The following is a 13,655-nucleotide window of genomic DNA, read 5'->3' as shown; positions in this document are numbered from 1 at the left end:
ATGCCTTGGACGCCAGTTGGGACCCAAGGCTCGAGTGCGTAGGGCATACCCCGGCTTCGTATTCGCAATGCATGCTAACCGGCACCTTCCTTCAGCCTGAGCGCGTAGGGCACGTAGGGGCTGGATGTCTTGGATGCTAGTTGGGACTCGAGGTTCGAGCATGCAAAGCACACCTCGACTCCATATTTACAATGCTGTCTGGCACTTTCTTTCGATTCGAGCACTTCGCATGTCGAGACCCAAGTTTCGTGCTTCTAATTAATTAATTAATTAAACATCTAACTAATTAATTAAATTAATATTTAATTAATTAATTTTTAATACATAATTAAACTTAATTAACATAATATAAATAAAAAATAACTTTTAGTGATTGCATTAGCTGTCGTTATTATCATCACTAACACTTATAATAGAAGGCAGGCTGGCGCATAGGGACTAAAGGGCGAGAGGACGGCTAGGGATGGGGCACCGACTTAGGGATGGGATGTCAGAGACGAGAGCATGAGGATGGGGCCACAAGAAGGTGGTGCGAGTCAGGGCCGTGGGGTCAAGCCGGCAGGGCGGGGCCACGAGCTGCAGGTGATAAGGCAGGGGCCGTGGGGTTGGGCAGGCAATGTTGGGGTCAAGGCGGCCGTGGGCGTGGAGGGACATGGGCTTGGGGCTGTGGGATCGGGTCGTCAATGTCAGGGCCAGCAGGGTTAGGGCGGCAGTGGGTGTGGAGGGATGCAGACTTGGGGCCACGGGATGCTGGAGGGATGGGGTGGGGAGGGAGGAAAGGATGGGTGGGGGTGTTGAGGGGTTTTGGACGCCGACGAGAGGAGAGCATGCCGGGACCGCAGGATGCCAGAGGGATGGGGCAGGGATGGATAGGGCGGGGAGGGAGGAAAGGGGGGTTGGGGGGGTTTGGATGCCGGTGAGAGGAGAGTGCACTAGGGCTGCGGGATGCCAGAGGGATGGGGTGGGGAGGGAGGTAAGGGGGGTTGGCGGGGTGAAGGGGGTTGGATGCCAGAGGGATGGGGCGGGGAGGGAGGTAAGGGGGGTTGGCGGGGTGAAGGGGGTTTGGATGTCGGTGAGAGGGGAGCGCACGAGCAAAATTTTTTTACCCCATACTTGGTAATATGTGGGAATATTAACAATGGCAAAGTGACCATGGCTAATGCCGTCGATAACAACATTAGGGACGACAAAATCCATTGCTAAAAAAAGAGAGCCATCGCTAATACTTTTATCAAAAAAAATATTTTTTCATAATTTTTTTTAATTTTTTTTTCAAAATTATTAGCGACAGTAATATTTCAGTCGCTACTACCATCAGTAAAAGTATTAGCGACAGTGTCTTCCATTGCTAGAGTCATCGCTAATACTTTTATCAGAAAAAAATATTTTTTTCATAATTTTTAAATATTTTTTTCAAAATTATTAGGGATGAAAAATTCAGCTGTTGCTCATAACCATTGGTAATTAATTAATTTAATACAATTATAATCAATTTTTTTAAATTTTTAATTTGTTATAATTATATTTTTTCTATTTTTCTCTGAATATGATATAATTTTAAAATTTAAAATCTATCTTCACTATTTATTATCTAAATAATTATCGTTAGAGTATCATCACAAAAGATCGCCTCGATCCAATGGCCCTAGGTATGTCGATCATTAAAATTTGATTTCGACGGTCATGAACAATTGCATAATGATTGATAGATAGAAACCACTGATGAGTTCGAAAACTTTCAACGATGATCTCGATGATATTTGTAGCATAATATCAAAATTTTACTTCAATCGAACATCATTATCAAGATTAATTTAGCATGAGATGATTTGGACCATTAAATAAAAAATGAGTAATCAAAATGTCAAACGACATCCGATTATAAGGTAATTTTTTAGATAAATGATATTTGCTACTACTTTGATTATTTATACGGTGGTGATTATAAAATTCAAATCATGCATATATGAATGATCCAAAATTATATATCTTTTGATACTCATTCTTAAAATCCTTAAGTAATTATACATGTACTTTTGTAAGTCTACATAACATGGATGGTTCATATACGCACGATTTAAATTTTATGATCATCATGGTACAAATGATCAAAATAGCAACAAGGATCATTATCTGAAAAATCACCTTATAATCGGATACCGTTGGACCTTTTGATCACTCATTTTTCATTTAACAGACCAAATCATCTCATGCTAAATTCACTATGATAATGATGTCCGATTGAAATAAAATTTTGATAATGTACTATAAATATCATCAAGATCATTGTTGTAAATTTTTAGATCCATCGATAGTATCTATTATCAGATCATCACATGATCGTTCGTGACCGTTAAAATTAAATTTTATTGATCGACATAGCTAGGACTATCGGATTGAGGTGATCTTTTATGATGATATTCTAATGATAATTATTTAGATAATAAATGGTGAAGATAATTACTTAATAAATAAAAAAAATTATGATTACAATTTCATCGCTAATAGTGTCATCGCTAATTATTTTTTAATAAATAAAAAATTCTTTTATTGTCACCAATACTCTTTCCACTATCGCTAATAAATTTAATAAATATTTTTTTTAATTTTTGTGATGGTAAATTTCGTCGCTAATAGTACCGTTGCTAATGATTATTACGACGACATATTTTGTTGTTAATAATTTTTTGATTGTTGCTAATAAGTTTAATAAATATTTTTTTTATGACAGCAAGATCCGTCGCTAATAGTACCATCGCTAATAAGTTTAATAAATAATTTTTTAATAAATAATTTTTTTTACGATCATTTATTTTTTGGTCATGATTTTTTGTCAGTAAAAATGGTTATTAAAGATGGCAAAAATGCCATCGATAAAAATATTATGAGCGATAGAGATATTGCCGTCGATAATGCCGTCGATAATAAAGACTATTAGCGATGGTAGAAACACCGTCGCTAATAACCGTCACTAATATCTTAATTTCTTGTAGTGTAAACAGGGAAGCCCTAATTCAGAAGGATCCTTGAACTCGATATGGATCACTTTAACTACTATGAGTAAGGACTGGAAAGGATTTATGAGCAAAATCTATCACATCTAGAAGTCGAATCACATATCAAACTTTAGGAGAACGTAATTTAGTGATACGATGTCCGATTGAGATAATCTTTTATTTTCAAGTTGGACATATATTTGTGATCTACAACTTTGAGACCATCCTAAGATAGGCAAAATTAGGTCAAAATTTCATTATTTGGACTTTGAAATAAGTTAGTCAAATCAAAACTTCCTTTTAGGAAAGATTTTGATCGAAGATTATTTTTTGATATGTGAAGAATTTGGTGGAGCAATAGCTAGCAAAATTGACGTAGAAGTCGAGATCTATCTTCTATAAAATTTTAATATTTTTATTTTTTATCTTTATCTTTTTTTAGAGATCTAGTACTTCTCTTTATGCTAGGAAAAAGAGTTCAACCCAAATTATTTAAGAATGGACATTCTTCTAGAAGATAAAAAGAGAAATCCGATCCAAATTGTTTGAGGATGAACTTCACTATTATAAATATAGACTATGTACCTTAATTTATAGTAGAGAGAGAATAAAATTAAAAGAGAAAGAAAAGGGGCTTAAGCCCTATTTTTGAAAATCTTTCTCTTCTGCTATCTTTATCTTTATGAGATCTAAGTTGAGTGAATTGAAGAAAATCTTCTTTCTCCCTGATCAAATCAATATATAACATCATAGTTCTGTTAAGTACATCACATATCATCAATTAGCAATTCTACTCAACACTAATTTAGTGAGATTACTTGTCATTAACTAATTAATATAGTTTTGATCCTGATAATATTGTCTTTCAATATTGGAGTAGACCCACCTACGCTTCAGCCTATGGTGGGCCAAATATACACCATATTTCTATCCATGGCCAACAACTATATCTCGGTCCATAGATGACATCACATATACCATGTTTCATATATGCCGGCTAATATAGATATCCTTCAATTAAATAGTTCATCATCTTGATTTGATTTAAGCATGGAACTAGTCACAACTATGCTTCAGCCCATGGCAAGCTAAATGCACACCATACTTCCATTCACGGCCGGCAACCATAATATCATATCTCAACCCACGGCTGATATGCGACATTTCATGCATGGCTAACTGATTCATATGCTCCCCTTTTTCCCACTTTTACAATTATATAAAATTATGTTTGTCTTTCCATTATTTGACTAATTATAACTATGCTCCAATTTATGATAGGCTAAACATAATACTACACCCTAGCTCAAAGCTTATTTGACATGTACACCATGTTTCTCTAGGTGCCACCCATGCCCCATCCATTATGTTAAAGTCATGATAAGATTTTTTGGCATTAGAATAGTTACAATTATGCTTCAATCTACGATAGGCCAAACACAGTGCTGTACGTCAACTTGAGGCTAAATCCAGTATACATCCCATATTTCTTGCATAACCTACCAATCCATATACCACCGACACTCCATCAATTATATTAAATCATAATTTTTTCTTTACTCAACGTGATATTTATAATTCATCATCAATTAATCAACTCATCAAAGCATACTACGTGGACCGATATATACAAAATATGCAACAATCATGCAGATATATCTATATATATAATTTTATAATTATATAAATGATTGTATTGAAGAATCCTTACCTTGACCAATGGTTGACTCAAACGCCATGAACACCAACCTACTCTTGAGTTTATGAACTCAAGGGTGGTATTTTGCTCAATATCATTTTGGCCAAATAATTGCTCGCCTACAGAATCAGGTCTCATCATTAGAAAATTATAAATATTTAGGATCTCTAGCGTAAAAGCTATAAAAGATCAGATCCCATGGTTGCACAATACTAATCCGGGATGCGTGATCATATAACACTGGCCTGAGACCCCTCCTACGCAAACCCACCGAAGCATCTCCTGGCCCACCGTTGGTCCGCTAACATGTAAAGAGAGAAAAAGAAGAGAGAGAAAGGTAGAGAGAAGGTAAGAAGAGAAGAGAGAAGAAAGATGGGAGAGATTTCATTTCTAGGAGGCATCGCTTTCCTCCTGGTCTCTTTAATTTTCGCTCCAAGATCGATGCATATTGGTACTTGGCCAAAAAATAAAAGGTTTCCAAATGATCTCATTCGGTGCGCACATCAGAGGATTTTTATTCCTTATCAGAAGAAATAAATATGTATGTATTATGGCAAATCCGGAGTGGCCTTTGTCATTTATTATCACGAGGGTTTTAAGCTATTGGAGTCTGCCCGGTGGCAGATCATAACGTCGGCCAAAGGGAGCTGTGAGGTGCATGGGACGGTCTCAGAGTTTGCAGTCTAATTTCTTCAAAATTGTTTTTATATTTTTTTTTTTGGTAGAAAAAATTGTTCTTATGGTTGCAGGGTAATTGATCCACAGTTATTGCATGGATCATCAATCAGGTTAAACACAGCTTCTCATCTCCCATGGCTTGGCAACGCAAGGGATTTGCTGATCGCACAGCTAGCTAGAGGATTTCAAGTGCACTCATATTTGCCATGCCCCAGATCAAGAGGCTTCCACGGCGTCTTCCAAGGGCATGGCCATAATATGGATAGCTATCTTCACTGCTGCAGTATCTATTTTGGTCTTCGCTGATTTTTCATTTATTCTTGTACCCGTCTGTGACACGTCAATAAATTATCAAGGTTGAAATGGTCAAGTGGATACCAAAAGTGAAAAACTCCCGTGACGTCTTGACTTCACCACCACCATGGAGGCATGTTGCTTTTGTGATACCACATTCCCTTGGGTGAATGGCAACTGGGCTCTGCCAGTATATGGACGGTTGAGATCCAACCATCACCCTAATTATAAACCTATTTTGGTTGACTATATTCTAGACGTAGGATTCTATTCTTCTCGAAAGGGGAGCAATATGATATCTAGCATGGGTAGTTTTTTTTTTTTTTTTGATGAAAATGGAAAGTGATACCACCTAAATTTTATTCAAAGTGAGAGAGGTTACATTAGCTGGTAATGGATTTGGTTGACCTAGGTCAACCAATGATGAAGAGAATGTAAAACTTTCTTATGGGGGGGGGGAGGAAGGGGAGGAGATTTACTTTAACAATTGGATGATTTTTTGAATCCTTATTTTCGATTAACCCTCAATGGTTGACGTCCAGCCTTGAATCGTTACAGATTCTTTGAAACAAGATGATATCTGTAAATGCTTCGAATTGAAAGAGCCTTCTATTTCTTTCTTTCCGGATTAACCAGCAGGTGATGCAAACAAGAACATCCCAATCTTTCTTAATTATTTTTGAAGGAGGATGTTCTCGCTAGCTTTCCCAAAGACCTTCTTTTGATGAGGACATATCTATGATATGCAGTTTGAATATGATTGTTTGATAAATGAATGAAGCATATGAACAAGAAATGAATAGATGACTTAATGATTCAGAAGCAGAGCAGCATATTGGATAGTCAAATATTTATCGGATATTTTTTTGCTGAAGATTTTCTGTTGTTAGAATTTTATTATGGTACAGAAGCCAAGCGAAGATCAGATCTTCATTTTTTTTTGAAATGAGAACATGTCAGATTTTCCTAGTGAACGGTGACCAAATACCTCCATTACTCAAGAATTGGTAGCATTCTCTGATAGAGCACCTTCCACTAATATTTCATTTCCAATTTGCTTTGAGTGGTCCTTCGTGAGGACATGGGTAGATCATTTTATTGTTCTTTGTACTCACCGGAGGGGACCACATAATTTTCTATTGCCTCTGCTTGTTACTTTTAAATCCCGTCATTTCTGGCAGCAATAATGCGCCGGTTGGGCTGACGAGGAATGTATAAGTGCAGCAGGCAAGTCATAGGTCCTGCGCAAATTAAGGACGAAGATTATGACCAACAGAATGCCAAAAGAGGTGAAATGTGAGGCTCATGTAGATGGGGGACTATTTGATGCTATCTAGCATTTTGTAGTCAAGTCATAGGTCTATTTGTTGGTATCTAGCATTTTGTAGTGTTTAACTCAAATGAAATTACCGACTGGGAAAGAAATGAGGATCGCGATTTGGAGTTATTGGGTGCCACCATTCCAGCGCGAGCGTGCTCGGGGAAGAGTTTTTTTAGAACTTGTGGCAAACATAGAGGACTAGTAGCAGATATAAGCCATGATCCTTGCATGTTAGTTAAGGTGTAAGTGCCCTATTGCTCCTCAGCCCGGCATCATTTAGTGTACCTTGAGCTAGGTTATGTGTAATATAGTTTAGGAAGTTCGGTTCGACTACAGCGCCATCAGATGGATGCTATGATTAGAGTAGAGCTCCATGTCATATTCCTAACATGAATTGCACGGTTTAGTTGTATAAAGCAAATATTTGATAGAGATATAAATGTCATACCCTTAAGTTGGCTATGGCTAGGAAACTAGTCTAGGATTGACCCTTATGGTATAGAAGATCCTTCATACATGCAACTCGAGGCTTTTATCTAGCATAGACAGAAGGGTACATGGTTGTGTATCCAAATAGCCTCTAATGTTTCCCTGTTGATATTAATTATAGCTAGAAGAAAAATAAAAGCTTGGCTAAAGATCCATGATATGGGTGAGAATCCTTCCTCACCAGTTATGCAGATCAAGAATCATAGAACATCGCCCGGAAGGATTCTTGCATATTATGCAACTGTTCAAAAAAAAAAAATTATTAATGAATCATGCAGCCCAAGGATCATGGATCGGTATATTAAAGGATTCTTGCATGTCAAAAATTTCCCTCATTGGTAAGAATTATGCTGCCCAAGAATCATAGAGCATTATGCTAATAAAGGGATTCTTGCATATCGTGCAACTATATTAGTTTTTTTGCTAAGCTATTGTGCAACTATTCAAAACATTCCTTTGTTTGTAAATCATGCATTTCATATTTTTTTTATAAATAATAGATGAATAATGGGTGGCTTTTTATTTTAAACTTCTAGTCCGATTGGGTTGCCTCTATTGTGGCCAAATACTCCATTGAAGACTTATGGGTGGATTGGATGTTCAGAGATATTTTGTTTTTTGATTTTCGTGGATGTGTTCATACCAGCCTGACATAGACAATCAATATAGAAAAAAAAAAGGAAGAACAAAAAAAATTTCTTTAGCTTCGGTTTCTACACATTAGCCCTGTGACTGTATCTCTCCACCTTTCCGCAAACGCCGGCATGCGCTCCGGAATGTGAAAGACTGAATAATCCAAAGCGACGATGACTTTCGAACACAACCGAAGACTTCTACACCCGTACCCACTATAAATATCCCCACCACAAGGATTTCTCCAATCAAAAACAACATTCAAGGTTTCCAAAGCGCAGAAAGCTAAATAGACAGGTAAAACCATGAGCTCCTCAAACCTTCCGTTAGTTTTTGCCATTGCGGTGTCTCTAGCCATGATCCACACCACCATCGCCCAAAACTCCCCCGACGACTTCGTGAGCCCCCATAACTCCGCTCGGGCCGCCGTCGGTGTTGGCCCGGTGTCGTGGAACGACTCTGTGGCAGCCTATGCCCAGGCCTATGCCAACCAGCGCAGTGGCGACTGCCAGCTCGTCCACTCCGATGGATCCTACGGTGAGAACCTCTTCGGCGGCAGCGGGGCGGACTACACGGCGGCGGATGCTGTGAACTTGTGGGTGTCAGAGAAGCAGTACTATGACTACGACAGCAATACGTGCGCCGATGGGCAGGCGTGCGGGCACTACACACAGGTGGTGTGGCGAGACTCGACCAACATCGGTTGCGCGAGGGTGGTATGCGACAACGGCGGCATCTTCATCACCTGCAACTATTACCCACCGGGCAATTTTGTAGGGCAACGTCCGTATTGAAGAGTGGTATCACTCTTAAGTGAGTACGTAGTTTCGCATAGGCAATAAAATGTGAGCCAGCATCATGCATCCTAGGCCTAAAGGATAAGATGCTTGATATTTTAGATGGAAGATGGTAAGAAGGTTGGTAATCAATGGTTTCGGAATAAAATGCTGGGTTCCACGCTTATAAAATGTTTAAACAGAAGGAAAGTTCCAAAGTGCTATGAGATAGCGTCTGTGATGACGCATGGCATCATGTATGCCCCGCACGTGCAATGCATGGAATCGTGAGCTCTTTTCTTAAATAATATAAAAAAAAAATTATTTACATAAGTAATATAAAATCTAACTTATTTACAGAAATAATGTAAAAGAGAAAAATACTATTTTGAATGACGTTTTTTTCCTGCCACGTCACCCCTTTCTTTTCCACGTTGGCATCTTTCGAAAAAAAAAAAAAACATCATTTAAAATGATGCTTTTAAAAACACCATTTTGAATGGTGTTTTTAAAAACACCATTTTGAATGATATTTTTAAAAACGTCATTTAAAATGACGTTTTCTATTTTTCTCCCAAAAAAAAAAGAAAAAATTCGAAAAAGAATAGGAAAAAAATAATTTTTTAAATTTTAAATTAATAAAAAGATTAAAATTTTAATTTTGAATGAAATTTAAAATATAAAAATTTAAATTTGTAATTCAAATAAAAAATATAATTTTAGATGATTTTTTTTTCAAATTAATTTTTTTTAAAAAAATATCTAAAAAAATCTTAAAAATTTAAAAAATTAAAAATATCATAGAAAAAGAAAAAAAAAGAAAGAAATGTGAACGAAATAAAAAATTAAAAACTTAAATTTTAAAAAATTAAAATTTTAAATTTAATTCAAAAACATCATTTCAAATTGTTGCCAAAAATGTTCAAAAAAATAAAAAATTAAAAAATACCATTAAAAAATCAAAATTTTAAAAAAAATAAAAAAAATAAGAATTATAATTTGAAATTAAAAAGAAATAAAATTTTTAAAATTAATTGAAATAAAAATATCATTTCAAATTACTTTCTCAAATTCAAATTAATTTATTTAAAAAATATTTGAAAGAAATAAAAAATAGCCTAAAAAAATTTTATAAAAATAGAAAGAAATGAAAAAAATAGAGAAATTATATAATTATAAATTTGAATCAAAAAAAATTAAATTTTTAATTTGAATTAAATTTTGATAAAAATAAATGCATTAAAAAGTGAAAAAATGAGGAAAAAATGTGATAAAAAAGAAATTTATAAATTAAATTTTTAAAAAAATAAGAATTTTAACTTTATTTCAAATAAAAAATATCATTTCAAATTACGTTGTCCATTTCAAATTATTTTTTAAAAAAATTATCTCAAGAAAAGAAAAAAAATGTTGTAAAAAAATAAAAAATACCCTAAAAAAAGGAAAAAAGGAAAAAAATAGAATTGAAAAAAAATAAAAATTCTAATTCTAATTGAAAAACAAAATTTATAATTTTCAATTTTAAGAAATAAAAATTGTAATTATAATTGAAATAAAAAATATCATTTTAAATAACTAAATTAATTTAAATATAATTGTTTAAAAAATATTTTAAATAAATAAAAAAAATATGTAATAGAATGTCAAAAAAATAAAAATGGAAGAAAACTAAAATTATAATTTCAAATTATGAAAATTTTAAATTAAATTTAAAAAAAATGTCATAAAAGAAGTAAATAAAAGAGAAAAAAATGGTAATAAAATAGAAATTATAATTATAAATTTAAAAAAAATTAACTTTAATTTAAATTAAAAAATATCATTCAAATTACTATCCTCGTTAAAAAATTTAATAAATAAATATTAATTAAATTTATTTATTAAAAAATTATAAAAAACAATTAAATAAATTAAGAAAAAAATTTAAAAAAATCAAAAAAAAGAAAAGAGAGAAAAAAAAGAGAAAATACCAAAGGGAATGGCGTTTCTCCTTCCCCCCTTCTTCTCTCCTTCTCCCTTCTCCCTCTTCTCCCTTCTCCGGTGTCTCTCCGGCGGCACGGCGGCACGACGGCACGACGGTGAGCTGCCTCCTCTCTCTCCCTCTTCCTCTCTCTCTCTCCCTCTTTTTTGTTGGCCACCGGCATCAGAGGGTCGGTAAAAAAATATAAAAAATTTTGCGTGTCGTTCAGCCCTTTTAACCATGAGTCGATTCATGGGATCGACTCAAAAATATAAACCTATTTTCTTACAAAATACACTTTCAAAAATGTTGAAATTGCCTCCAATAGATTACGCATATTTTGTTCTTGCTCTTGAGGCTTCCGAATCAGGTCTGATAAAATTACGATTTTACCCCTGAATTATAATAAATCTTTTTCCAAGCCAAAATCATTAGCAACATTCGATATATTATTATTTATGTTATAATTTTTATAGTCCTTTTAATATAACTTTTTCTCTCCTAATGTTCTGAGACACATTCGAGTATGTATATCCATATGCACAAAGCATAATATCCGATCACTTAAAATTAAATAATATAAAATAAAATCAATAATTAATATTATTAAATAGAATAAAAATGTCAAACATACAAAAAATAGTACAATAAAAATGTAAAAAATACTAAGTACAAATATAACAAAGACTAAGTCCCACAAGGACGTCGCGGTGCCCGTGGTCACTTGGACCTTCTCAGGAAGGTCCTCGCCGGCTGCTCCTACTGTGATGGCTCCTCCCCTATATCAGTGGAGGAGATCTGCTGATCATGCTGCTCAGGAATAACTGATGCTGTCGGATCCTCTACGGACTGAGAGATCCGTTCAACCCTCTCATCTGGATACACGGATGGACCTGAAAAGAAAGTATCATACTTATGTGGCCAATTAGTACCCGATGATGTCATCTGGGGGATGTAAGAAGAAGAAGGCGCTGCCATTTATGGATCAAAAGGTGGTGGCATCTGTGCAGTATCTAATGATGACATCTGCGGAATATGCGGTGATGGCATATGTGAAACATATGGTGACGGCGTATATCTCATATCTGGCGCCGGAGCTACTCCATACCAAGGCGCACAGTGGTATGGATCAACATCAATTGCCACCAATGTTCCGAAACTTGTTCTCTCTATCTTCCACAGTATCTGAATCCGTTCGTTCTCATCAGTCGTAGATAAAGCACGACGAGCGTCCAACACAAGATCCGACATAGAATCAGTCTACAAAATAAAAATAAAACAGTCAGTATAGTGTAAAAAATAAAACAAAAATATAACACAAATAACATAAAGTAATTTTCATAATCTTACCAAAAGATGCACAGTAGAACTCTTGCCCTCGTATGCAAAAACTACATACCGAGACTGTCCAATGACTCGCACCATAATGCTAAAAAACCAAGCCATATAGTCATCGGTATATCAACGGCCTCTCAAAATAGGATCACCATGAACAATGTGATCTCGACGTGCATCCCAAATATCGATGTACTCTGCATGTCTGATATACCAGTCAATATGAGCTCTCCCTCGTCGATTAATACGATGAAGTCCCTGACTGGTATCAAACTGCTCTGGGATGCCCTGAATCTGACCAAACTGCCGCAGGACACGATCGGGAAGATGCCACTCTACCATATCAAAATAAATAAGTGGCACTCTAGCAGTCCATATGTCGTGTCCAACTGTACACATCTGCGGCAGTATAGCCAATATCTCATCCGTATATGGCTCCCACAAAAACTGATATAGTTAACATAAAAAGAATTAATAAACTAAAATTTTAATAGATTATGAATACTGTAAAATGATATTTATAAAAAATGTAAAATTTATCCGTCTATATGTATCAACTAATGTATCCAACTGGCACCTATAAACCCGTGCCACTCTCGTCGATACGTGATGAACGTTGAATGCAACGTTCCATCTGTTTCGCAATGTATTAATGTTAAATAAATTTTATCAAATTTAAAACAGTAAATTTGAAATAAAAAAATAATATTTCGATACCTATATCCTAATGGTCTGTCTAGTCTGAATGGAATATCAGGATCCTGCTGCTCTGATGGCATCTCGAGTAACTGTCGTCATAATGGACTGATAGTCGGCATACGCTCCCATACCCAAATCTGCAAATTTTAAAAATTAAATAGATGATATACCCAATATAAAATATAATTAAATATTAAAAATAAAAATTTTTAATTCACATACCTGTAATAATACAAGATAACCATCAATCTCGCTCTGATCAGCATAAGAACCCCGATACATAGCTCTGTATAGGCAAGCTAGTACTGCACTGCCCCAACTGAGTCGACGAGCGAAGTCTAAATCCTCTAATAATGGCAAAAACATCAACATTATCTTATTCGATGAAGTATCGGGTAACAGGACACCACCTAACAGCCGCAGCACCTGACCCCTAACATACTGCTGCACCATCTCCTCTGGTGCATCATCCGTAATATAAAAATGCCGATAACGATCATCCAAACACTCAATCCTAAGTCGTGAATGATCGAAAAAATGTGCGTCAGGCTCAAACCCTAGCAATCGCAAGCACAAAGCCTGCCACTCCGGAATAGTAAGCGTGGGATCAACTTCGATAACTAGATCGCCATCAACTGGTAGTCCAGTAAGAATGCTGACATCCGGTAAAGTGATGGTCGCCTCACCAAATGGAAGATGAAATGTATGTGTCTCTAGACGCCATCTCTCAAGCAAAGCAGTAATAAGACCAATGTCCATCTGTATACGACCAATC

At 35.5% G+C, this 13,655-nt stretch overlaps 1 protein-coding gene across 1 annotated transcript; it reads left to right on the top strand.

Moving 5' to 3' along the window:
• Window positions 1–8,375: 8,375 nt before the first annotated feature.
• Window positions 8,376–9,279, top strand: LOC105061199 (pathogenesis-related protein PRB1-3-like). Its single transcript, XM_010945177.4, has one exon. The coding sequence runs from the start codon at window positions 8,416–8,418 to the stop codon at window positions 8,902–8,904; it is 489 nt and encodes a 162-aa protein (XP_010943479.1). The 5' UTR covers window positions 8,376–8,415; the 3' UTR covers window positions 8,905–9,279.
• Window positions 9,280–13,655: the final 4,376 nt, after the last annotated feature.

This window comes from Elaeis guineensis, chromosome 2, assembly GCF_000442705.2.
Source record: "Elaeis guineensis isolate ETL-2024a chromosome 2, EG11, whole genome shotgun sequence".
Classification (NCBI taxonomy): Eukaryota; Viridiplantae; Streptophyta; class Magnoliopsida; order Arecales; family Arecaceae; genus Elaeis; species Elaeis guineensis.
Note: the sequence above shows the minus strand (reverse complement) of the source record. Positions and strands in the feature narration are given on the sequence as shown.

Coding starts and splice junctions, on each gene's coding strand:
- LOC105061199 (XM_010945177.4), top strand. CDS start 8,416: ATGAGCTCCTCAAACCTTCCGTTAGTTTTTGCCATTGCGGTGTCTCTA.